The 26527-nt window shown below is 36.3% G+C and overlaps 4 protein-coding genes and 1 pseudogene across 7 annotated transcripts; 4 read left to right on the top strand and 1 right to left on the bottom strand.

Moving 5' to 3' along the window:
- Positions 1–478: 478 nt before the first annotated feature.
- LOC148266154 (uncharacterized) lies at positions 479–1386 on the bottom strand. The gene is made up of 2 exons (XM_088220566.1): positions 1040–1386; positions 479–719 (listed from the first exon to the last, which is right to left on the bottom strand). The coding sequence occupies exons 1-2, from the start codon at positions 1384–1386 to the stop codon at positions 479–481; spliced, it is 588 nt and encodes a 195-aa protein (XP_088076692.1).
- Positions 1387–3518: 2132 nt separating this feature from the next.
- LOC148266153 (uncharacterized) lies at positions 3519–11776 on the top strand. 3 transcript variants are annotated; one of them, XM_088219186.1, is made up of 5 exons: positions 3519–3537; positions 3781–3877; positions 4929–10165; positions 10409–10505; positions 11557–11776. In XM_088219186.1, exon 3 carries the CDS (start codon positions 5276–5278, stop codon positions 6719–6721), a length of 1446 nt encoding a protein of 481 aa, XP_088075312.1. In that variant the 5' UTR covers positions 3519–3537; positions 3781–3877; positions 4929–5275; the 3' UTR covers positions 6722–10165; positions 10409–10505; positions 11557–11776. The 3 variants fall into 3 exon arrangements, with proteins under 3 accessions (XP_088075312.1, XP_088075311.1, XP_088075310.1); XM_088219185.1 differs by having other exon boundaries at positions 3781–10165; XM_088219184.1 differs by lacking the exon at positions 3519–3537 and having other exon boundaries at positions 3551–10165.
- A 2473-nt stretch (positions 11777–14249) lies between these two features.
- LOC110816864 (cysteine proteinase inhibitor A-like) lies at positions 14250–16445 on the top strand. Its single transcript, XM_022045212.2, has 2 exons — positions 14250–14453; positions 15736–16445. Exons 1-2 carry the CDS (start codon positions 14343–14345, stop codon positions 15922–15924), a joined length of 300 nt encoding a protein of 99 aa, XP_021900904.1. The 5' UTR covers positions 14250–14342; the 3' UTR covers positions 15925–16445.
- Positions 16446–18813: 2368 nt separating this feature from the next.
- LOC110817041 (cysteine proteinase inhibitor 1-like) lies at positions 18814–24205 on the top strand. The gene is made up of 4 exons (XM_022045439.2): positions 18814–19069; positions 19214–19449; positions 20732–20947; positions 23786–24205. The coding sequence occupies exons 1-3, from the start codon at positions 18934–18936 to the stop codon at positions 20918–20920; spliced, it is 561 nt and encodes a 186-aa protein (XP_021901131.1). The 5' UTR covers positions 18814–18933; the 3' UTR covers positions 20921–20947; positions 23786–24205.
- Positions 23786–25512, top strand: LOC148266152 (cysteine proteinase inhibitor A-like; annotated as a pseudogene). Its single transcript, XR_015818895.1, has 2 exons — positions 23786–23993; positions 24680–25512. The product of XR_015818895.1 is annotated as a cysteine proteinase inhibitor A-like (transcript).
- Positions 25513–26527: the final 1015 nt, after the last annotated feature.

Below are 26527 nucleotides of genomic sequence, written 5' to 3'. Positions count from 1 at the left end.
TGGATATGTTGATTAACTCAGGTAGCAATGCTAAACGGTAGGTGACAGCTCCTACTCTATCTAATATATCAGAAGGTCCAATAAATCGAGGACTGAGTTTTCCTTTCTTTGTCAATCTCATAATCCCTTTAATTGGTGAAATTTTTGTAAATACATAATCACCTACTTCAAATTCTAAATCTCTTCTTCGATTATCGGCATAACTTTTCTGCCTATTTTGAGCTATCAGAAGATGTTTCCGGATCAATTTCACTTTTTCTGTAGTTTTGTCCACTAATTCAGGTCTAACTAGTTTTCATTCTCCAACTTCTTCTCAACAAATAGGTGAGATGCAGGATCTTCCGTACAAAGCCTTATAGGCTGTTATTTGAATGCTGGATTGATAACTATTGTTATACGTGAACTCAATCAGAGGTAAATGATCGTCCTAATTACTTCGCAATTCAATGACACAGGCTCATAGCATATCTTCTAGAGTTTAAATTGTCCGTTCTGATTGACCATCTATTTGAGAATAGAAATCCGTATTAAAAGATATCTTGGTCCCCATAGCATTCTGTAGACCAGTCCAAAATCTTGAAGTAAAATAGAGATCTCGATCGGAGATGATTGTGACTGGAATTCCATGCAATCTTACAATCTCCTTGATATAGAGCTTGGCCAACTTGCCCAGTGGGTCATTTACTTTGATAGTCAGAAAATGATCAGACTTAGTTAATCTATCAACGATAACCCATATAGCATTATGTTGGGATCTTGTTTTAGCTAGACCCACCACGAAATTCATAGTAATATGTTCCCATTTTTACTATGCTACCCTGCTGGTCTCTGATGTTCAGCCTTCACTTCTTGGCATATCAGATATTTAGAAACAAACTCTGCTATATCCTTCTTCATCCCACTCCATCGATATTTGCTCATCAAGTTCTAATACATCTTAGTGTTGTCAGGGTACATAGCAAATCTAGAGTAGTGTGCTTCTTATAATATCTCATTTTTCATACTATTATTATTCAGCACACATGCTCTGTTTCCAAACCTCAATACACCATCTTCCGGTAGTTTGAATTCTGGCTTAAGTCCATTACTGACATCTTCCATAATCGACTTCAAGGTAAGATTAGACTGTTGAGCTTCTCTAATTTTTTGTATCAAAATAGGTTGTACTTTTATATTGGCTAAGTATCCTCCTGATCTCTTATGTTGGACATTCAGATTCAATTTCTGAAACTCCTCTACGAGTCTCCACTCTGAGACCATTATGTAGGTAATAGTGCAAGTACTCTTCCTACTAGGTACATCTGCAACTATATTGCCTTTTTCTGGATGGTATAGGATCTTACAATCATAATCCTTCAATAAATTCATCCATCTCCTTTGACGCATATTAAGTTCTTTCTGTGAGAACAAATACTTTAAACTTTTATGGTCTGTGTGAATCTCAAAACTTTCCTTTGTCCTCTAAAAAATTTGGTAGAGTTTCAGTATGAATTTTGGTCACTTTCTTAACTCAAAAATATCCACACGATACTCAAAAACTAATCTCAAAAATCAAAGAGAAACCAAACTTCAAAAATTAAGAAAAAACTTACACTTCTAACGGTTTATAGCTTCCTTTTAATCGTAAGCCTTATTCTTCTTCTCTTCCTCTTTCTCTACTCTCACAAATTTAGCAAAAGTTTTCCATAATTTTTATCTAAAACCTCAAAATACTTTCAAATATTACACCCTTTGTACTCCCTCTTCCTCTTTCACCTCTATGCTTCTTATTATTTTTCTCTCATTCGCAATGTCTCTTCATTCATTCTCCTATCCTTTATTTATAGGAGTAGGGAGCCACGAAGGAAAGGTTATCACTATTTTGTCTTACTATTTCATCTAAAAATTATCACATTTCATCATGTCACTTCACTAAAAAAGTCACTACTCTTCACATGTTGTTTATCTAAAAGATTTTTTCACATTTACCTCATCTAAAAGGTTACCACTTTTCACATATCGTTTTATCTAAAAGATCTTTTCATATGTCATTTCATCTAAAAGATTATCACTTTTCACATGTTAGTTCATCTAAAAGTTGTCATTTTTCGTTAAGTCATTTTATCTAATAGTTGCCACTTTTTATTATATCACTTCATTATTTTCACATTTTCTCATGCCTCTTCATGCGTATTCTAGCTCTTTCATCATTATCCTTTTTTTTTTTCATTTGATTCTAAATTATGTCCTTAATCTTATTATATATTTTCAAATTCATGTAAAGCTAAATTAAATATATCAAATATAAGAAATTAACTCAGGTATTTTCAAGCTATCACAGCTAGTATAGCTCATTCCCTTATTTAACTATTTCAAATCAGAAAGACCAAGATCCAGATCCCAAGCAGTAAGAAGTTTGTGAATAGAAGTTATCTCCCGCATCCTATCAGAGTTGCCAAACGGAGGTTAATCTTATAGAATTTTTAGTTATGTTTCTTTTTATTGTTTATTCCGCTAGTTGAACTTCCTTAAAGAGACATTCTTGCAACCCTATTCGATATCTCTTCTTTACCGTATAAGGAATATAAATTCTAAATTCTAAAATTACTTCTGCTTATAGTTACTAAATTTAATATTTTCATATTCAATAAATTCTAGGGCTTTATAATTTAACACATACTTTACACCTACACATCCGACTTTGTATTTATGTATTTTTTTATACTACACCCACATATATATATATATATATATATATATCCACCATACATACATGTTTAATCCTACAACACCCACCTCCCCTCTATGAACACTCATACACATCTGTTACGGTATACACAGTTTCACCCACATAACAACATGTTTGTTTGTAGAGCCCGGACTGAGGAGAGAAAAAAAAAAAAAAAGCCACGTCGGCAGCCACGTCAGCAGGCCCGGTCAGCAGTCCCGGCCAACCGGGGCCTGCCACGTGGCAAGACCACGTCGCTCCTGAACGGGCCACATTGGCGATCCGCGTGGGCGCGATCGGACGGCCTAGATCAATCGCGCGATCGGACGGCCCAGATTTAATCGCACGGACGGCCCAGATTTAATCAAAAACGAACGGCCCAGATTAAAACAAAATGGACGGCTGAGATTAAAGGGCAAGGGGTTATAAATAGAACCCCCACACCAGACCACAAACCCTAGCCGCCTGCCGCTCGGCGGAGAAGACGAACCAGAGGCCGACCGCCGCCACCCGCCGCCGCACCGGGGAAATTTCTGACCGCCGATCGAGGTAAATTTCATACCCCCGACTCGTTTTTCCACGCTGATTCCTCCTATGGCCAAATCGAAGCCAAAATCCTGGCCAAACGGCCGGAATACGCGGCCGAAGACCAGCGGCGCCGCCGCGCCCCCTCTCGGTTTTTGCCTCCGACGAGGCCCTTCCCGGCCTCCGTTTGATGCAATTTTTATATTACCGTGATCACCATTCTTTTCTCTACAGGTTGACCGGAGCCGAATCACCAAAACACGAACCTCGCCGGAGAGCCGTCGCACCCGAGAGCGCCGCCGCCGGTAAGCTCCGTTTTTCCGTGATTTTTTGGCCCCCCGAGAGCCTTAGGGTTGTTTTCTCACAGGGACCGATGCGAGTGTAGCCGAATTCGGCCAAAAACTGCCGAAAACAGCCAACCCGAGGCGACTCGCCGCCGCCAGCGGCGGCGCCGTCGCCGGAGCACGGCGGAGCCGCCGTGCCGGAGTTGCGATTTGGGCCGAAAGAGGCCCTGGGCCTAATTTGGGTTTTTTTTGGAACACGTGCAGGTACCGTTAGTGTGTTTCAGTTCCCCGGGAAAAATTCAGGGAAAATTAGGGACGGCCTGTAGACGCACTGTGAATCGTATTCGGATCCCGAAAACAAGTAAGGACCCCTCACCCTATTTCCTATCACGGTATTAAAGTTCAAAATGATAAAACGGTATTTCTTGAATTAACGCATGTGTGAAATTGCCTAAGGTTGCTAATGGAGCCCGAGTCTAGTGTGATTTATGATTTACTGTTATTTGGCATGTTTTACAGCTTTAAATGCATTATGAGGTTTGATGTGTTCATTTTATAGTTTCGAGTGCATATATTACTGTTTTATTTATTTATGGGTTGAAAGACTGAAGAACTGATACTGTATGTTGTCTGCTTGGCATGAATTACGATTTGCTTTCTTAAATGTGAATTGATGATGCTTATTGAGGAAAAAGGAAAATGAAAGATTGTGTAGACTGATAATTGTATGATGGGGTTAGCCTGACTAGATATCCTGGGAGATGGTGGACGGACCGGGTCCGTAGGGAACCCTACCGGGATTGTGGTCTCACATGCCGGACGGGGTATGGAGATTTTATGGTTTTGGCGCCCATACCGGACGGGGTATGGGGACGGCCCGTTTCACCCTCATACCGGACGGGGTATTGAGGTTTATGGTTTTGGCGCCCATACCGGACGGGGTATGGGGACGGCCCGTTTCACCCTCATACCGGACGGGGTATTGAGGTTTATGGTTTTGGCGCCCATTCCGGACGGGGTATGGGGACGGCCCTGGAAACTGATTATGAATGTTAAAGGTTAACGGGTAGCGGGACCCCTATGGACTCCCATGGATACTAGTAGGCTGGTAAATGAGAAAAGGATATGTTGTATAATGATTGAATTACAAAATACGTGATAAGTGCTATGTTTTACAGCTTATATTATTCTATGATTGTGATAATGTTATTGTTTTCTTATATTGTTTCATGAATTCCACCGAGGTAAGTGGATGGTAAAGGTTTTATCATAAATAAAAAGGATTTGTTATAAATCATGCTCCATTGGTCTTTTGTGTTTTTCTACCCACCTTTACCTCCGTGACGGTGAGATATCGTGATGTTCTTACTGGGCTAGTGTAGCTCACTCCTTATTTAACCATTTCAGATCAGGAAGACATGTTTCCCGAACCCGTTCCGCAGGAGGATGACGAAGGGGATGCCTAGAGACTCTGTAGTCATACTCATAGTTTTATTTTCGAGTTTCTCTCTTAGTTAGTTTAATCTTTTATACTTTAAGTACGTTTTTGGTTTTCGTGTAAGGGATGTTAACTGAAATTTTGTCTTCGCTTCCGCATTTAATAATTATAATATAATTTCCATTTTAAATTTCCGGGGCTGCTACAGTTGGTATCAGAGCCGCGTTTCCTCGGACCCATCCCTTACACAATAGTGTCTTAGATAAATACTCACCGATATATCGTTACTCAATCATTCCTTATGAATGCAAGTACACGGGAATGAGGAGAGGAAGGCCCCCACTAAACCGAGCGGCTCAGGATAATTCGCTTCGGGAGAATCTTGACAGACTGTATGAGATGGTGGAGGCTCTCGTAGCTGCCCAGCGAAGGCAAGAGGAGAGAAGGGAGTTACCCGGACCTCCTCCGCTAGCGCAGGTTGAGCCCCCACTACAGCAGGCTGATCCCGTACCACCCCGACAGGAGCCTGTTCCTCCACAGTACCAACCGGCACCACAGCCGCGGTACGACCCGGCACCACAGCCACAGTACCAGCAGGCGCCGCCACAGTACTTTCCAGTGCCCCCACCACATCAGCAGGTTCCACCACAAGGTCCCCCAGTTCACCCTCAGCCGGTCCTAGTCCCTCTACCCCGGGACCCTGCTCCTTCCTTGATCGACCCCAGCTTCATAGAGAGGTACAGGAGACTGAACCCTTCTACCTTCTCAGGGGGATCCTCGTTCGAAGAAGCCCAATACTGGCTGGCAGAGACTGAGAGAGCTTTCGAGACCTTGGGAGTAATTCCTGAGCAGAGGACTGCCATTGCCTCCTACATGCTGGTAGGGGAAGCGGTACGCTGGTGGGAGCTCAAGCGGGCCACCCTGCCTGTACCAGTTACTTGGAAGCAGTTCCTAGCGGCCTTCCATGCGGAGTATCTCCCTAAACACATCCAACATTTAAAGGAATTGGAATTTGCTCAATTGGTCCAGGGTAATATGACAGTGTCGGAGTATGCCCACAAGTTCCTGGAGCTGGGCGGACATGCCCCGGAGACATTGTTGGATGAGGGCCGAAAGGCCAGGAAATTCCAGTGGGGCCTCCGCCCGGCGATCAGACAGCACTTATTGGTGATGGAGCTCGAGACATATTCGGCAGTCCTGGCAAAGGCGCAGATCATAGAAAGGAGCTTCGACACCCGCCCTCAGCTAGCGGGAAGTTCGCGACCCTCAGCCCCGCTCCGCAGGCCAGCGCCTACCATGCCTGTCCAACCTAGTAAGAGGCCCAGGCCTGCCGTTCAGGCTCCTCCTCAGGCTATGGGGGCAGCACGTGGGAAGATCTGCCAGCACTGCGGCAGGGATCACGGGGACCGACCCTGCTACCGCCTCAACGACACCTGTCGCATATGCGGCAGTACCCAGCACTATGCAAGGGAATGCCCCAGGAACCAGAATCAGAGAAGGCCTCCAATCCAGGGCAGAGTTTACAATCTTACCCAGAAGGATGCCGACGCAGACCCGGACGTGGTGCATGGTAAACCCAAGAAAGAAGTTTGTATCCAAGAGATTCCAGTAGTCCGAGACTTTCCAGACGTATTTCCGGATGAACTGCCCGGTCTACCAAGGGACAGGGAGGTCGAGTTCACCATAGACTTACAGCCAGGCACCCAACCCATCTCAGTAGCTCCTTACCGAATGAGTCGCATCGAGATGGAAGAACTAAGAAAATAGATCACTGAGCTACAAGACAGTGGCTTCATTAGGCACAGTGTTTCCCCATGGGGTGCCGGGGTTACTTTTGCAAGGAAGGGAGATGGAACGTTGAGACTGTGCATTGATTACAGAAGGATAAACAAGGTAACAATCAAGAACAAATATCCTCTTCCTCGGATTGATGACCTTTTTGATCAGTTGCAGGGTGCACAGATCTTTTCTAAAATAGATCTACGATCAGGTTACCATCAGGTAAAGGTAAGAGCGGAGGATATCCCCAAGACGGCATTCCGAACCAGGTACGGACACTACGAGTTCCTGGTTATGCCGTTTGGGCTAACCAACGCCCCGGCCATCTTTATGGATCTAATGAACAGAATCTTCAGAGAGTTCTTGGATCAATTTGTCATCGTGTTCATCGATGATATCTTAGTCTACTCAAAAAGTAGAGAAGAACATGCTCGTCATCTTGCTCAAGTCCTACAGGTACTTAGGGAAAAGAAGTTGTATGCAAAGTTGAGCAAGTGTGGATTTTGGCTCGAGCAAACCGCCTTCCTAGGACATGTTATATCGAAGGAAGGAGTGTCAGTGAACCCCGAAAAGGTTGAAGCGGTACTTGGTTGGGAAAGGCTGACAACAGTTAAGGAAATTCGCAGTTTCCTAGGGATGGCAGGTTATTACCGCCGGTTTGTCGAAGGGTTCTCCAGTCTAGCGGCTCCTCTAACCCGACTCACAAAGAAGAATGCAAGGTTTGATTGGAATGGGAACTGCGAAAGGAGTTTTTCAGAATTGAAGAAGCGACTGACTACTGCACCCGTGCTGGCTCTACCGAGTGGATCAGGAGGGTATACAGTTTATAGCGATGCCTCCTATCTGGGTCTGGGTTGTGTCCTGATGCAGCATGGAAAGGTTATAGCATATGGGTCTAGACAGCTAAAGAATCATGAGAAGAACTATCCTACCCATGACTTGGAGCTTGCCGCAATCATACACGCCCTGAAAATCTGGCGCCATTATTTGTATGGAGAGACCTTTCAAATCTACACCGATCATAAGAGTTTGAAGCACATCTTCACTCAGAAGGATCTCAACATGCGTCAAAGAAGGTGGATGGAACTCCTCAAGGACTATGATTGTGACATCCTATACCATCCAGGTAAGGGCAACGTAGTAGCCGATGCCCTCAGCAGGAAAAGTGCAGGCACCCTGGCCCATCTGATGGTTTCAGAATGCAGGTCCATTGGGGCCACGCAGCAGGTTCGACTGTGAGATCTAAAGAGGGCCACATGTTTGAGCCATCTAGCAATCCAACCCGAGTTAATCCAAAGAATAAAGGAAGCCCAGTCAATCGACCCCGCCCTAGTAACCCGCAAGAAGGATGCAGAACAGGGAGTGAACTCAGAATTTCAGATCTCTGCCGACGGATTGATTCGTTTCAGGGACAGAGTGTATGTCCCAGACGACAGTGAGTTAAGAAGAGACATCATGACAGAGTCCCATAGTTCAAGGTTCGCCATGCATCCAGGAAGTACGAAAATGTACCAAACTATGCGACCTCGGTTCTGGTGGAATGGGATGAAGAGAGATATAGCCGACTTTGTATCTAAATGTTTGGTATGTCAGCAGGTCAAAACAGAACATCAACGCCCGGGCGGGTTACTTCAGCCCTTACCGATTCCGGAGTGGAAGTGGGAACATATCACCATGGACTTCGTATCGGGACTACCCAAGGCACGATTGGGACATGATGCTATATGGGTAATTGTTGACCGACTCACTAAGTCTTCCCACTTCCTGGCCATCAAAATGACTGATCCCTTGGACAAGTTGGCAAGGATGTATATCCGGGAGGTAGTCAGACTACATGGAGTTCCAGTAACAGTGGTATCCGACAGGGATCCCAGATTCACTTCTCGGTTTTGGAATAGTTTCCAGCAAGCTATGGGAACAAAGCTGTCTCTTAGTACTGCCTTCCACCCCCAAACCGATGGACAATCAGAGAGGACAATTCGTACTCTGGAGGATATGCTCCGAGCTTGTGTCCTTGACTCCGGGGGCCATTGGGACGACCACCTACCCCTGATAGAGTTTGCTTACAACAATAGCTACCAAGCAAGCATCGGCATGGCCCCATACGAGGCGCTATACGGGCGTCCGTGCAGGTCGCCGATCTGTTGGGAGGAAGTGGGCGATAGAAGATTGTTTGGCCCGAATTTGGTAGAAGAAACTACGTCCAAGATAGTTAAGATCAAGAAGAACATCCAGACAGCTCAGAGTAGGCAGAAGAGTTATGCCGATACCCGGAGAAGGGACCTGGCCTTTGAGAAAGGCGACCGGGTGTTCCTTAAAGTCACCCCCTTCAAGGGAATTAACAGGTTCAGCAGGAGGGGAAAATTAAACCCCAGATATATTGGACCCTTTGAAATCTTAGACAAGATTGGTACCACTGCCTACAGACTTGCACTGCCTCCTGAGCTCTCCCGGGTTCATAATGTGTTTCATGTATCTATGCTACGTAAGTACAATCCGGACCCTTCTCATGTCTTGGCTCACGAACCGCTTCCACTCCGAGATGACTTGTCTTATGAAGAAATACCGGTCAGTATCACGGACCGAGAAAGCAGAATACTCCGCAACCGGGAAATATCATTTGTAAAAGTCATGTGGCAGAACCACACGCCTAAAGAGGCGACTTGGGAACTGAAATCAGAATTTAGGGCCCAATATCCCCATCTGTTTGATCAAGAGTAATGAGGCAAATTTGGGGACCAAATTTCTTTATGGGGGGGAGAGTTGTAGCGCCCGGACCGAGGAGAGAAAAAAAAAAAAAAAAGCCACGTCGGCAGCCACGTCAGCAGGCCCGGTCAGCAGTCCCGGCCAACCGGGGCCTGCCACGTGGCAAGACCACGTCGCTCCTGAACGGGCCACGTTGGCGATCCGCGTGGGCGCGATCGGACGGCCCAGATCAATCGCGCGATCGGACGGCCCAGATTTAATCAAAAACGGACGGCCCAGATTAAAACAAAATGGACGGCTGAGATTAAAGGGCAAGGGGTTATAAATAGAACCCCCACACCAGACCACAAACCCTAGCCGCCTGCCGCTCGCCGGAGAAGACGAACCAGAGGCCGACCGCCGCCACCCGCCGCCGCACCGGGGAAATTTCTGACAGCCGATCGAGGTAAATTTCATACCCCCGACTCGTTTTTCCATGCTGATTCCTCCTATGGCCAAATCGAAGCCAAAATCCTGGCCAAACGGCCGGAATACGCGGCCGAAGACCAGCGGCGCCGCCGCGCCCCCTCTCGGTTTTTGCCTCCGACGAGGCCCTTCCCGGCCTCCGTTTGATGCAATTTTTATATCACCGTGATCACCATTCTTTTCTCTACAGGTTGACCGGAGCCGAATCACCAAAACACGAACCTCACCGGAGAGCCGCCGCACCCGAGAGCGCCGCCGCCGGTAAGCTCCGTTTTTCTGTGATTTTTTGGCCCCCCGAGGGCCTTAGGGTTGTTTTCTCATAGGGACCGATGCGAGTGTGGCCGAATTCGACCGAAAACGGCCGAAAACAGCCAACCCGAGGCGACTCGCCGCTGCCAGCGGCGGCGCCGTCGCCGGAGCACGGCGGAGCTGCCGTGCCGGAATTGCGATTTGGGCCGAAAGAGGCCCTGGGCCTAATTTGGGTTTTTTTTGGAACACGTGCAGGTACCGTTAGTGTGTTTCAGTTCCCCGGGAAAAATTCAGGGAAAATTAGGGACGGCCTGTAGACGCACTGTGAATCGTATTCGGATCCCGAAAACAAGTAAGGACCCCTCACCCTATTTCCTATCACGGTATTAAAGTTCAAAATGATAAAACGGTATTTCTTGAATTAACGCATGTGTGAAATTGCCTAAGGTTGCTAATGGAGCCCGAGTCTAGTGTGATTTATGATTTACTATTATTTGGCATGTTTTACAGCTTTAAATGCATTATGAGGTTTGATGTGTTCATTTTATAGTTTCGAGTGCATATATTACTGTTTTATTTATTTATGGGTTGAAAGACTGAAGAACTGATACTGTATGTTGTCTGCTTGGCATGAATTACGATTTGCTTTCTTAAATGTGAATTGATGATGCTTATTGAGGAAAAAGGAAAATGAAAGATTGTGTAGACTGATAATTGTATGATGGGGTTAGCCTGACTAGATATCCTGGGAGATGGTGGACGGACCGGGTCCGTAGGGAACCCTACCGGGATTGTGGTCTCACATGCCGGACGGGGTATGGAGATTTTATGGTTTTGGCGCCCATACCGGACGGGGTATGGGGACGGCCCGTTTCACCCTCATACCGGACGGGGTATTGAGGTTTATGGTTTTGGCGCCCATACCGGACGGGGTATGGGGACGGCCCGTTTCACCCTCATACCGGACGGGGTATTGAGGTTTATGGTTTTGGCGCCCATTCCGGACGGGGTATGGGGACGGCCCTGGAAACTGATTATGAATGTTAAAGGTTAACGGGTAGCGGGACCCCTATGGACCCCCATGGATACTAGTAGGCTGGTAAATGAGAAAATGATATGTTGTATAATGATTGAATTACAAAATGCGTGATAAGTGTTATGTTTTACAGCTTATATTATTCTATGATTGTGATAATGTTATTGTTTTCTTATATTGTTTCATGAATTCCACCGAGGTAAGTGGATGGTAAAGGTTTTATCATAAATAAAAAGGATTTGTTATAAATCATGCTCCATTGGTCTTTTGTGTTTTTCTACCCACCTTTACCTCCGTGACGGTGAGATATCGTGATGTTCTTACTGGGCTAGTGTAGCTCACTCCTTATTTAACCATTTCAGATCAGGAAGACATGTTTCCCGAACCCGTTCCGCAGGAGGATGACGAAGGGGATGCCTAGAGACTCTGTAGTCATACTCATAGTTTTATTTTCGAGTTTCTCTCTTAGTTAGTTTAATCTTTTATACTTTAAGTACGTTTTTGGTTTTCGTGTAAGGGATGTTAACTGAAATTTTGTCTTCGCTTCCGCATTTAATAATTATAATATAATTTCCATTTTAAATTTCCGGGGCTGCTACATTGTTCCTCTTCTTATACCAACACAAATGCATTTTTGATTAAAACATAATACCACCTCAAAAATAATAACATCATAAAAATAAATATATATTTGATCTACATCGAAAACAAATTTATCTAGTTCTATTGGCACATATGGGGTATTTGTGTTCAAACAACACACATTTTTAGTTATTTTATGACTGTACTTTGATTAAATAATTACGAAGATGGGTTGATATATCCTTACTGGAGTCAAAAGCTGATTGTCGCCCCAAGCAGCCACCGGTCGCGGTGTGCACACCTCTTCCACTCTGGTTGATGTTTTACTACCTAATCTATATTGAGGTGATTAAAAATGGTCCAAAAAAAAGGCAAAAATAGAGAAAATGGGAGCAAATTGTGCTTATCGAAGTCGATTTGTATTTCCAACACAGCAATGTCGTCATCGCTTCGCCGTATGCAACTCTCTTCGGCATCCCCTACCTCCTCTTTCTGCACCCCCTGTCGGCTAGAGTTTTTTTTTTTTTTAGAGCTAATGAGAGAAGAGTTTAAATACTCCTACCCACGATATCCCGATTGTCCAATCAAGTTGACGTGGCACGTAAAGGGTCATTCGATCAAAAGCACACGAAATGCCAGAGTGTGATCCTGCGTCAGATTCCCTACTAGCATGGCCACCATTCGGCATGACCCAATTGGTTGAGCTATCACGTGAGTTATCCTATGTGGCTTGCTTTTATGAAATTACAGAGTGACCCTTGTTCATTTAAAATCTTTTCAAATGGATTATTTTTTAATTCAAAAAAGGACCTTAATTTTGAATTTTCTTTTTAAGGAAGTCATAATTTAATAATTTTATTTATATTTAATTTAATTAATTCAAATATTTAAAAAAAAAAAATCTCTCGTAACTTATAAAATTTACTAATTTCTAAAATCCTGGCTATTACAAAAAATAATGAATTAAAAAAAGTAAAAGTAGATAGAATTAAATAAAATTGAAGGAATTCAGAATAAAGAAGGAACCATATGTAATTTAATAATTGATTTTTTTTATTTAAAAAAAGTAGTAATTCTATTGAACAAAAATAATAAAATAAAATATTAATAAAAAATCAATAAAATCAAAAGGTTGAAAACTATTATTCCAATATCTTAAAAACCAAAAAGATGAAAAGTTTTGAAATAGAAATAATGATGAGACTATAAGATTAAAATTAAGGGCAAATTGATGAAAATTAAAATGATTATAACATGTTTGAACATTGTTAAAAAAAACAATTTTAAATAATTAACTAAATTAATATATTAATAAATTAATAATAGTAATAATTATATTACCAATTTATTAATTTAATTAATCAGTTAAGATGATTTTAAAAAATTTAAATATGATCTAATTATTTTATTTTTTTATTAAAAAAGAAAAGGCTAAAAATTTAAAATAAATAAAAAAATCTCAAGTATTAAATTATAAAAAAATAAGGGATTAAATTGTAACAAATATCATATTTTAAAAATTAATTTAATACTTTATCCTAAAGCTCATTAACTAATTAGTACAAATATAGAATCATTAAGTTACCACATTATTATCTCAAAAAATTTAAAATAAAACAAGTAACAAACAATGATGGAACCATCCCTTTTTTTATTTTTGGTATAATGAAAATACATCGAATCATATAATCACATAGGATTTAAACTTGAACCTAGCACCTTAACCATTAAGAAAATGTTGGATTTATCTTGGCCACTAAGTTATTTTCCTAACTATCATTAATAAAATATTTTAATTGTTAAAATTTTATGTTTTAATTAAAGGTTACGGATTTGAATGTCAATAAAAATAAAGAGTTCATCATTTAATTCATGTATTATAAAATAATAATAATCAATTTATAATACTCGATTCAATAAAATTAATGATTTAACTCATTAATGTTTTAGCGAAATTGCGAAAATCAAAGTTATGCTTAATTTTAATGAGTACATTATAATGTACTTGAGTAGAAAAAAAAAATTTATGTGACAGTTGAATTTTTTTATTAAGAATAACCACAATGGAACAGAAAATTGATATAATATTTTTCTAAACAAAAAAATCATTAGCAAACCATATGATATATTTGATTTCAACGAGTTATAATATACTTGAATAAAAAAGATGTTACGTGACAGTTAAATTTCTTTAATTAGAGTAACCATGTAATATTTTTTAAAAGAGATAAGAATTAACATATCCTAATAAATAAATAAATATTTAAATAAATATTAAATAATTTCACCCTAAACACATTTTTCCTGTTACAAAAACACATCTAAACGTGATGATATGATTAGAAAAATAACTTTTAAATAAGGAAAAGAATTTCAGTATGAACAACTTTTTTCATGGTAATACTATTTTGTTAGTCGTGTCCTTTTTGGTCTTTTCAGCCCTCTGGTCTAGGCCTACTCATCCTTATATATATGGGAATACTACCGGTCATGGAGGTCATCAAAATCAGAGCAGCAAACGGGAAGAAGATTTGATTCGGAGAGAGAAAAAACACAGAAAAACAACAGAAAATGGAGCACGGACCTATATGCGGTGGTGTTTCGGAAGTCGAGGGAAATGCTAACAGTCTTGAGTTCCAGGAACTTGCTCGGTTCGCCGTCAATGAGCACAATAGGAAAGAGGTAATTGCTCTTCTATCTTCAATTCTTTCTTCCTGCTTTCTGTTTGTTTCCCTAGAAAACGTCCACTGGCGAATTAAAATTATGTTGGAATTCAAAGACCTAATTACGTAGTTCGATGAAATAATCATAACTATAAACTTACAACTTATTATGTCAGCAAACAGAGGAGTTTTGTTGGCTTAATTAAAACCTTCAGCTGATAGCTTATATATGTCTATGTACTTGTGTACCTGCATCTCCAAAATCTTCACCGCTTTCTTTTGTTCCTTTCGCCTGCAATTTGTTCGAGTTGTTAACCTTGATATTTTTCTAAGATTTGATGCTTTATATCAGAGTCGTTTCCTTCTAAGTAGCTTGTACGTAGAAAAAGGAAATTGATCAAAAATTAATACATGAACAACCTAAGAAGGAGATAGTTGCAGGCAGCTCATCTGTGATTTCTCAATTATACTGTAATTTGACAGTATCGAAGTAATCATCGTTCTGTGCACATAAGAAAAGATTTTATCTAAATCTTTTTCTACAGAGGTAATCTTATGCTTACAATAGTCTACAGACTCTATGGCCAGTTCCACTAACAATTAAATGAAAGTGTGGATGAAGAAATCATGCTGGAAGGATTGAAGATCTCTAACCTATAAATAGATTTTTGATATTCTATCACGAATTCAGCATAGATAGAAAAGAAAAGATTCTCGTAGAAACTTTTTCTAATGTAGGATACACACAAAATTTTGGTGATATAGATTTAGTTATTCTGTTGAATTTCGTATCAATACTTCTTATAGATACAGGTTAGGCAATCATAACAATCATAGTCCTTAGTTGTAAGTGATATATTTCAATAAATTTACAAAGTGTCGTAAAATTTACTTGCAAATTCATATCTATTTTCAATACAAATTATATTAGGATGATAAAAAAACAATTCATTGGATAAAATTTCAAATGAAATTCGATATGAACTCGAAATCTTCACTATCATTTAGTTGAATAAGTGTTCATCCCGTCGAAGGAGAGAAAACAGTAACCTGTGTAGCTCATGATACAGTCATTACCCATCAGGGACATATATTTCCTCACTAGTCAGTAAATTTTTCACTTCATTACACAGTTTAACAATCCAAACTATAGAAAGGACTAACCTTAGTTTACTATATTAACAATATTAGAGGCTACACTGTCTTTATATCTAATTGGGCAACCGTATATCAATTTTTATCAGCTCTGGGTATTTTGTGTTTCGATTTGCAATATTAAATTTAGAGATGGCATGTTGCAGAATGCTTTGCTCCAGTTCAAGAGGATTGTGAATGTAAGGCAGCAAGTGGTTGGAGGCATGATGTACTACATCACTTTGGAGGCTTTAGAGGGTCACAGGACGAAGGTGTACGAGGCCAAGGTCTGGGTGCAGCTTTGGGAGAATTCCAGGAGCTTAGAGGAATTCACGCTTCTTGGTGATGCTAATTAGCTCAGTAATGAAGTAAATAATTGTGGGTTATGATGGAAATAAATGGATTATTTCGAGTGAAACTTATTTTTAAAATTTGTATTTTGATTTAGATGTGAGAGAATAAAAATTCAATAATAAAAATTGAAAATTTTTAACTCCAAAACCATTTTAATTGTATTACTTTCAAAAATTTTTGGAGTTAGATTTTCAGTTTTTATCTTTATTCTCTCAATAACTAAATCAAATACAAATTTTGAAATAAAATTTTACGAAAAAAAATCCATTTCGATATTCTATTGTGTGACATTTAAATTGAGAGCTTTCTTTCGATAGATATATATCAGCATATCTATGTGTGTATCTACCTATATGTTTGTAAATGTGATACATTTATTCGAGTATCATATCATGGTTTATAGAATGTTATTCACACTTCAATGTTGCTACTGTTTCTGCCATTTTCTTATTAAATGAATTACTCTAGAGAGAAAAAAAAACGTCTCAATAAGAATTGAGTCCCAATAGTAGTAATTTTATCACTGAAAGTTTGTTATTACGTGTTTGTATATGTCTCTATCAATTTAAGATCTTTTTTTTTTAATAAATAGTTTAGTCACTTGTAATAAATTTACATAAAATTTAAAAATTTACTCGTAATAAAGAGGAAATAACGAGTGGGCCGATGACCCGATAATGTATGATATTCCGAATGGAAATAAATTTCATCTAACAAAAACTTTGGGTTAGTATTTCAGTTATCTAATTTATAACCTTCTTCAGGCAATAGGATGAAAGACTCCTCCCCTACCCTTATCTAATCTATATATACAATATATGTATAATTATCAAATCTATGCAAGGGTGATTTTAGAAATATATATATATATATATGTATATACACACATTCAAAAATAGATATGTATAATTATATACATAATTTGATTTGTAAGTTGAAATACAGTATGCATACAGCTGAAAGGTCTTGAAAGAAATCATGTAAATTATCTAGCTGCTGTTAAACTAAAACATGAAAGCATGAGAAATCATGGATTATCCTTGTATTCTAAATTCCACTTCTTGTAATTCCATGCCATCATCTGCTCTGCAAATGATACTTCACAATTCGTCGTGATTGTTTTCGAATCTCTTGTAAGTATAGATTCAATAATCTTAAATACAAATGGTAACTCGCTGGCATTTACTTTATGTTTTACCATTCTGCAGTATCATCCTACCCCTTTCACCCGGCCAAATAGAATTCAGTTCAGGCAGTTCATAATTTAAATCAATAGGAGGCAAGATGAATTCCTACACTCTTCCTAGTACGATGCCGTTTCCTATGAATTTGTGTTAACCCTTCAGATCTCTTCATTCAACACCATGTACTCCCATACTATTCCAGAGACTACTAAAATTTACGGCAGATGATACACTTAAAATTTCAGCATACTAGTTTTCTTTCGGGTTAAAACGATCAAAATTTTACTAACATTTTTTTATCAATTTTAACACCATCAATCATCGATGCACATATTATATACACCAGAAATCATAAGCAGTTTATCATTTGGCGATTTAAGGAATTTATTCGCACCTATTTCGAATTCGTGTTGTAAGAGCAAATCGATCTTACCTCTTGTTACTGAATGAATGTTCGTCTACAGCAGTTGTCCTTCCTTCTCGACCCCGAGGATTTCCAACGAGGATTCCTCCTCCTAATCCTCCTCGAATCGTGCTGTTCATCTTCTTTTCGCTCAATCTCTCTGCTCTCATCTATCATTCTTATTTCCATAAAATTTATTCTAATACATTTATGTTCTACATTTATATCCCATTTATGAATAAAATATTTCTCCTTTATAAATGAAGTTACTTTATAAATTAAAAGAAACGGACTATGTAGGACAGTCATGTCAGCAATATAGCGAATCGTGATATGCCACATCAACATGGGTTCTGCGCGGGAAGCCCACGTCGCAAATTTGCATGTTAGATCAATCAGACGGCTCATGACCACTTTTGCGCACAAATGACCTAAATTGATTTCTTAAATGAGTTCAATCAAATGACCCACGTACCTCCACGTTCTCCGGATCGAACGATGCAGATGAATTTTCTAAACATGTGTGATCGGACGACCCGCGTGCCTCCACTTCATCATACAACTATTTTCAATTCTTTTTTAATTCCAATCTTAATATAAATGTTATCGGTGGTTGAAATTTATTAAATAATTTGGTAAATTGGGTTTTTAAAACTTTAAATTAATTTAAATTAATTTTAAATAATTAATATTTATAAAGTAATAAACCCAACCAGAAAAACACGTAAGTATAGGGATTATATACTCAATTTTATAAAAGTTTGTTGTCGATTTTGTGCTTACGATCTTTTCTCCAAATCATCACTTAAATTTATGATTCTTCAACAAATCCTACACAAATTTTATTTTACAAGTGTTTTTCTCAAACTCTAATGATTTCGCAGGCCTCTTATACAATATTCATAAGAAAAAATTATGAACACTTAGATTTTTCTTTAATAAATTGTTGGATATGGTGCAAAATACAATAAATAGAATTTATTTTATATTATTTGAGTTTTTCTAAATAAAATAGACTTAAATTTTTATTAGTTTCATTAATTTCAAAAATTAATAATTTAATACGCATTCAAATAGATTTATATTTAAATTAATATCACTATTTAAAAAAATAAACATAAATTAAATTTTTTAAAAAATAAATTGTCACTAATTTTTTATATATTATATATTTAAAAAATAAATATAAATTATATTTAATTAAAAGATAAATTTTATTTAAATTGCAATTAATAAATTAATAATCTTTTAAGTTACTCTTCAAGCGTATATTCCCTCTAAATTATAATTTTCACTTGACCAGAAATACCTCCATTTTTAAAGTTGCGCCAAAAGGCATCTTTTTCTGTCTTCTCTTTCCCTGTTTCTCTCTCTTTCCACCTCCTGCCTCTTCCTTTTACATCTCTCTCTGTCTCTCTGTGGTGATGGCCACTCTTTTCAGACTGTTTTCTCCTCCTCCAGTTATCACTGCGTTTCAGAACAGCCATTTCTCCGTTCTCCTATTCTCCTCCCCAAAAATCGACACAAATTCAAGAAAAATTCGTTACAGAATCTCAACTAGTAAGTTCGGTAACCTTTTTTTCTGTTACAAAAACACATCTAAACGTGATTTTATGATTAGAAAAAGAAGTTTTAAATAAGGAAAAGAATTTAAGTGTGAAAAACTTTTTTTCATGTTAGACATGTACTTTTTGGTATTTTCAGCTCTCTGGTTTAGGCCTACTCATCCTTTAAATACGGGAATGCTAGCGGTTACGGAGGTCACCAAAATCAGAGCAGCAAACGAGAAGAAAATCAGATTCGGAGAGAGAAACACAGAAAAACAAAAGAAAATGAAGGGATCTATTAGCGGTGGTATTACGGACGTCGAGGGAAATGCTAACAGTCTTGAGTTCCAGAACCTTGCTCGGTTCGCCGTCGATGAGCACAACAGGAAAGAGGTAGTGACTCTGCTTTCTTCAATTCTTTCTTCCTGCTTTCTGTTTGTTTCCCTAGAAAATTTCTACTAGCGAATTAAGATAATGTTGAAATTCAAGCATCTAATCATGCAGTTCGACGAGATAATAACTATAAACATACAATTTTATATATCGGCAAACAGGAGTTCTGTTAGCTTAATTAAAATCTTCAGCTGATAGCTTATATAAATGTATGTATGTACTTGTTTCTCCAAAATTTTTCAGCAGTTTCTGTTGTTTCTTTCTTCTGCAATTAGTTCGAGTTGTTAACCTTGATATTGTAAGATTTGATGCTTTATATATGAGTCGTTTCCTTCTAAGTAGTTTGTACGAGAAAAAGGAAATTAATCAAAAATTAATCCATGAACAACCTAAGAAGGAAATAGTTGCAGGTAACTCATCGGTGATTTCTCAATTATATTGTAATTTGACAGTATTGAAGTCATCATCGTCCTGTGCACATGAGCAATTATTTTGTCTAAATCTTTTTCCACAGAGGTAATCTTATGCTTATAATAGGCTACCGACTCTATGTTCAGTAGATGAAGAAATCATGATAGAAGATACCGAAGGTCTCTAACCTATAAATAGATTTGTGACATTCCATCGCGAATTCCGCATAGATAGAAAAGAAAAGATGCTCTAGAGACTTTTTTTTTGTTGTACAAAAATTTTGGTGATATTGATTTAGTTATTCTGTTGAATTTCTACTAATACTGCCTATAAATACAGGTTAGACAGTCATAACAATCATAATCCTTAATTGTAAGGATGTATGTTACTGGCTTATTTTTTGTGAGTTCAAGTTTACTATAGCTATGTTTGAACTAAATTTATAAATGTCATAAAATTTATCTGCAAGTTCATATCTGTTTATAATCCAAATTATATTAGAATGATAAGAAAAACATTTATTGGATAGAGTTTCATGTGAAATTCAATACAAACTGGAATTTTCACTATCATTTAGTTGAATAAAGTGTTCATCCTGTTGAAGTTGAGGAAACAGAGAACTGGGGAGCTCCTGATAGTCATTGCCTATCAGGGACATATATTGCCTCCCTAGTCTAGAAATTTTTCACTTGATTACACAATTCAAGAATCCAAACTGTAGAAAGGATTAACCTTAGATTACTTTATTAACAATATTATACGCTACACTGTCTTTATATCTAATTGGGCAACTGAATATTCGATTTTTATCAGCTCTGAACATTTTATGTCTCGACTTGTAATAATAAATTTCGAGATGGGCATGTTGCAGAATGCGTTGCTCCAGTTCAAGAAGATTGTGAATGTAAAGCAGCAAGTTGTTGGAGGCATGAGGTACTACATTACTTTGGAGGCTTCGGACGGGCACACGACGAAGGTGTACCAGGCCAAGGTCTGGGTGAGGCTTTGGGAGAATTTCAGGAGCTTAGAGGAATTCACGCTTCTTGGCGATGCTAATTAGCTCGGTAAAGAAGCAAATAATTATGAGGTATGATTGAAATATATGAATTATCTTAAGTGAAATTTATTTTAAAAATTTATATTTTGAGTCAACTACAAGAGAATGAAAGTTCAACAATAAAAATTGAAAATTTTTAACTTCAGAAGTTAGACTTTCAGTTTTTAAAATTAAATTTTTATACTCTCATTACTAAATCAAATACAAATTTTTAAATAAAATTTCACAAGAAGAACATCCATTTGTTTCAAAAATGGCATGCATCTTGATATTTTACTGGGTGATAGTTAAAATTGAGAAGTATTCTTTTGAGAGAGAGATATATATATATATATATATATCAATATATCTATGTGTGTATCTACCTATATGTTTGTAAATGTTGAGGGAAAATCATCCGATGTTTTTCCCTTTCCAATATTAATTAGATTTAACCATCTTGAATGCATCTAGTGGTGATTTTCTGTATAGCGCATCTTTATAGAGATTATACCATAATTTATAGAATCTTATATCACTGGCAATGCTTCTGCCAATTTTTTTTATTAAATGAATTACTGTAAAAAAAAGTTTCTGTAAAAATTGAAGTAGTCCAGATAGTACCAATTTTATTAGTGAAAATTTGTCATTACATGTTATATGTATACTTTTTTTTTAAATGTTACATATGTTTTTTTATAAGGACCTATACCCACTTGTAATAAGTTTGTACATAACCTAAAAATTTACTCACTTACGCCTAATAAGGAGGAAATGATTAGTGGACAAATGACTCTTATTTTAGAATTATATTATGTGCTCAAACCTATTAAATAGACACATGATCGAGTTTCATTTTAGTGGTACACAAAATAATTTATGATATACTAAATTTATATTGAACATAATAAAATAATTTAATTGGTGAAAATTGATTTTTTTTTTTTATTTTAAAAGTGAAATATGAAATTACTAACATAATTATTTTTGAGAGAGTTATTACTAGAGTAATATTGTTAGAATAAAATATATTGTAATAAAGTGTAAATAGCAAAATTAACTTTCCAAATAGAATTTTATTGAACAAAAACTTCAATTTAGTATTTTAGTTGTCTAATTTATAACATTCTTAAAAATAATAGGACAAAAAATCGAATAATAAAGACTTCTTAAAATTGGTTAAGGTTTGGAGACAAGAGGCCAAATTTGGCATGGAAAAGTAAGAGATGGGAAACGAAATATGGTAAACACGATATCTTGGTTTAGAGATGAGAGGTTAAACATGGAAGAGCAGGAGATGGGAGACCAAATATGGCAAACACGATACCTGGGTTTAGAGATCAGAGGTTAAACATGGAAGAACATGAGATGAGAGGCTGAACGTGGCATGGAAGAGTAGGAAATAGGAGACTAAACTTGGTATTAGTGGCTGCTAAGTTTAGAAATGGGAGGCCAAATGAGAGTGTGGCGATAATGACAGATAAGGTTTGCAAACGGAAAGAGAAAAACATAGAAGATGAACGACTAAGTTAAAATATTTATATATAAAATATGCATGTACTTAATAATTTTATGCAAGAATAATTTAAAAATATACGTATACATATATATTTTTTATTTCAATATTGGAACAGAGAAAGTCAAAACAAGTGAAACTAGAAATTTAGAGAAGTCACTAGTAAGATCTTAGAAATTCAACGTTGATAGGTGGTCTTTAGATAAATTTTATCCAAGAAGAATAAGAAGAGTTTTGAGTGACTGAATTGGCTACGTGAGATGTTTTTCTCCAAGAATATTAGATTATGAGATTCTAATAAAATATAATTTTTTTCGATCGAAGAAACTCGAATATTTTGGTAATCAATCCCATTGAGGAAGCATATGAATTTATAATTAAAGTAGTTTGATTAATTTATATAAAAGAAGTGTTTTATGTAATTTACTTATTTTATTATTGTAGCATGTCTTTTTGTTAATTAATATTTTTTTGAAAAAAAGAGATAAAAGAATGTCCGAAGAAAAAAACAGTAGAGTTAATAATTTAATTATAAAAAATGATGAATTACTTAAAACAAAAGGGGGAAAAAAGGCTATTCAAAATAACAATAGTAAATTAATGATTTAACTAGAAAGTAAAAATGATGAATTTACAAAAAAAAAAAGTGTAAAACTAGATAGGATAAAAATAAAAAGGAATTAACTCAAAATAAAGAATAAATATATAATTTTAATTGATTAAAAATAATAGTAATTTCATTGAATAATTTTAATATAAAAGAAAAAGCTTAATAAAAAAATTCAATAAAATTAAAAATTAAAAATTAAAAAATTATTATTTCAAAAATTTTAATACCAAAAAAATTTTTTTAAGTAAAAATAATGATGATACCACATGGGTTCACAATATAATTAATTAAAATAAAAATTAATTAAGTAACTATATTATTACCGCAAAAAAATTTAAAATATTAAAATTATTATTATTATTATTATATAAAGTAAAAATTAATTTCGAAACTATTTCATTTTTTTTAATCTAACCATAATACATGGAATTATATAATTACATAAGGCGTAAACTTGAGCCTTTATAAGTATCCACCACTAAATTATTGCCATAAATATAATTATTGGAAACTATAAAAATATTAATTTTATAATTCTTAAATCATATTATTTTTATTGAATTATTAACTATAAAGATAATTTTTTTATGAATTTTTGAGAGAGAAATTTGCTGATAAATAAATATTTATTTTAAATTAAATTTAGAGTCTGATTTTTCTGAAATATTTTTTATGCTAAATATTTTTTGTTAAAAAAATAAATGTAAAATTATTTTTTTTAAAAAGGTAAATGTAAAACATGCCGTTGGGATGATATGATTAGAAATGAGGGAATAATAACGGAGACGGAGTTCATCAAAATCAGAGCAGCGAACGGGAAGAAGATCAGATTCGGAGAGAGAAACGAAGAAACACAAACGAAAATGGCGGAGGAGCCTTTGGACGGTTGTATTTCGGACGTCGAGAGAAAGGCAAAAACTCGTGAGTTTAACCTTACTCGTTTCGCCGTCGACGAGCACAACTGGAAATAGGTAATTACTCCCCTTTCTTCAATTCATACTTCCGGGATTCTGTTCGTTTCCTAGAAAATTTCCACTAGGGAATTAAGATTATGTTGAAATTCAATCACCTGATCATGTAGTTCGATGAAATAATCATAACTATGAACTTACAAATTATATATCGGCAAACAGAGGAGTTTTGTTGGCTTAATTAAATCTTCAGCTGATGGCTTGTGTATGTATGTATATATGTCTCTTGCTTCTCCAAAATTTTTCAGCGGTTTCTGTTGTTCCTTTCTTCTGTGATTTACTTCGAGTGGTTTAGCTTCATGTTTTCTCTAAGATCTGATGTTTTTTATACATAGTGAATTCATGTTAAGTAGCTTGTGCGTAGAAAAGGGAAATAGATCAAAAATTAATCCATGAACAACCTAAGAGGGAAATATTTGCAGGCAACTTATCCGTGATTTCTCAATTATATTGTCATTTGACAGCTTTGATTTCATCATCGTTCTGTGCACGTAACAATTGATTTTGTCTAAATTACACAATATAGAAACTCATACTGTAGAAAAGAATAGCCTTAATTTACTTCACTAACAAATATAATAGGCTAAACTGTTCGTCGTTATCGGGCTGCTGCAAATCAATTTTTATCAGCTGTGAACATTGTGTTTCAATTTGCAACAATAAATTTGGCGATGAGCATATTGCAGAACGCGCTGCTACAGTTCAAGAAGATTGTGAATCTAAAAGAGCAAGTGGATGCTGGCATTATGTACTACATCACTTTGGAGGCTTTAGATAGTCACAAGACCTTTGCGAAGCAAAGGTCTGGGTTCAACCATGGGAGGATTCCAAGAGCTTAGAGGAATTCAAGCTTCTTGGTGATGCTAATTAGCTCGGTAAAGAAACAAATAATTATGGGTATGATTGGAACAAATGAATTATATTAAGTGAAATTTATTTTAAAATTTGTATTTTAATTTAGCTTTGAGAGAATGGAAGTTCAATAACAAAAAATGAAAAAATTTTACTCCGAAGGAAGTTCAATTTTGTTACTCTTGAAATTCTTTTGGAGTTAGATTTTCAGTTCTTTTTTTCTCTCCTACCTAAATCAAATAGAAATTTTGAAATAATTTTTTTAAAAAAATCTATATGCTTCAAAAATAACATGCATCTCAATATTTTATTGTGTAGTTATTAAAATTTAGAAGGTTCGTTTTAGAGAGAGATATGTGCCTATGTATCTATTTATATGTTTGTAAATGTTGAGAAAAAAAGCTATTCTATTTTCAACCATATGATGTTCTTGCACTTAATAATCATTAAATGCAACTACTTTAGACCCATTGCCTGATGATTAAGTGTATAAAGCATCAATGTGGAGATTATTATCATAGTTTATTAGAATGTTATTCGCACTTTAAATTATTATTTTTAATGTATCTCTTATTTTTTTTATTAAATAAATTACTTTAAAAAATATCAGTATCAACTAGAGAAGTACATATAGTACTAATTTTTTTAGTAAAAGTTTGTTATTACATGTGGTGTATGTGCATCTTGTGGATTGCAATTGTTATTACATGAGGTAATTTGCTCTCATGTTTACACAGACGTCATATGATATTAGATGTTCAAAACATGTGTATTTTATGATAATGGAGTAGAGAGTATCAACCATTTATGTAAAGACTCGAAACTTAAATATAAATAAATTCATAAATTAAATGCAAAAGCGAATAATAGAGTCAGAGTTTACATTTCTTACACAATAATTTAGAATGCTCAATAGAGTTGCGAGAATATCTCTTCTAAAAAATAAATAGAAATTAAAGAAATAAAACGAAAAACGAAAAACTAAATATTCTATAACAATCTTTACTAGCACTTGAAGTGAGTCAGGATAGTGAACTATTCACAACCTTCTTGTTGATCAGGATCTGGATTTTGGTCCTCTTAATCTCAAATAGTTAATGAAATTGTGAGCTACATTAACCCAATAAGAATATCACACTAATCACAGATACAGAAAATTAAAGACTGGTAAAAATCAGAAAAATAACTAAGGAAGCTCTTACTTTATTTAAATACATTTAAACTTGAAAACATTTGTTTAATACTTACCATAACGAGTTTTCCAAAGATAACCTATGAAAACTCATATTCATACACTTTTTATTTTCACATATAAGAGAATAAGATAATCTGCACTAACTCAATAAGAATATTATACTAATCACAGATATAAAAAATTAAAGACTAGTAAAAATTAGAAAAATAACTAATGGAGCCCTTACTTTATTTAAATACATTTAAACTTGAAGACGTTTGTTTAATACTTACAATAACGAGTTTTTCAAAGATAACCTATGAAGACTTATAGTCATACACTTTTTATTTTCACATATAAGAGAACAAGAGACAATAACTTTTCCTTTTTTCTTGCTTACTGCTACCCCTAGGGGTTCATAGGGATGTACCCCTACTCATGAACCCAATATCCAATTTAAACAATTAATTGACCGTCTTCATACCCCGTCTGGTAATGGGCGTCAAAC

This window comes from Carica papaya, chromosome 5, assembly GCF_054855325.1.
Source record: "Carica papaya isolate Zhongbai chromosome 5, ASM5485532v1, whole genome shotgun sequence".
NCBI lineage: Eukaryota > Viridiplantae > Streptophyta > Magnoliopsida > Brassicales > Caricaceae > Carica > Carica papaya.
Note: the sequence above shows the minus strand (reverse complement) of the source record. Positions and strands in the feature narration are given on the sequence as shown.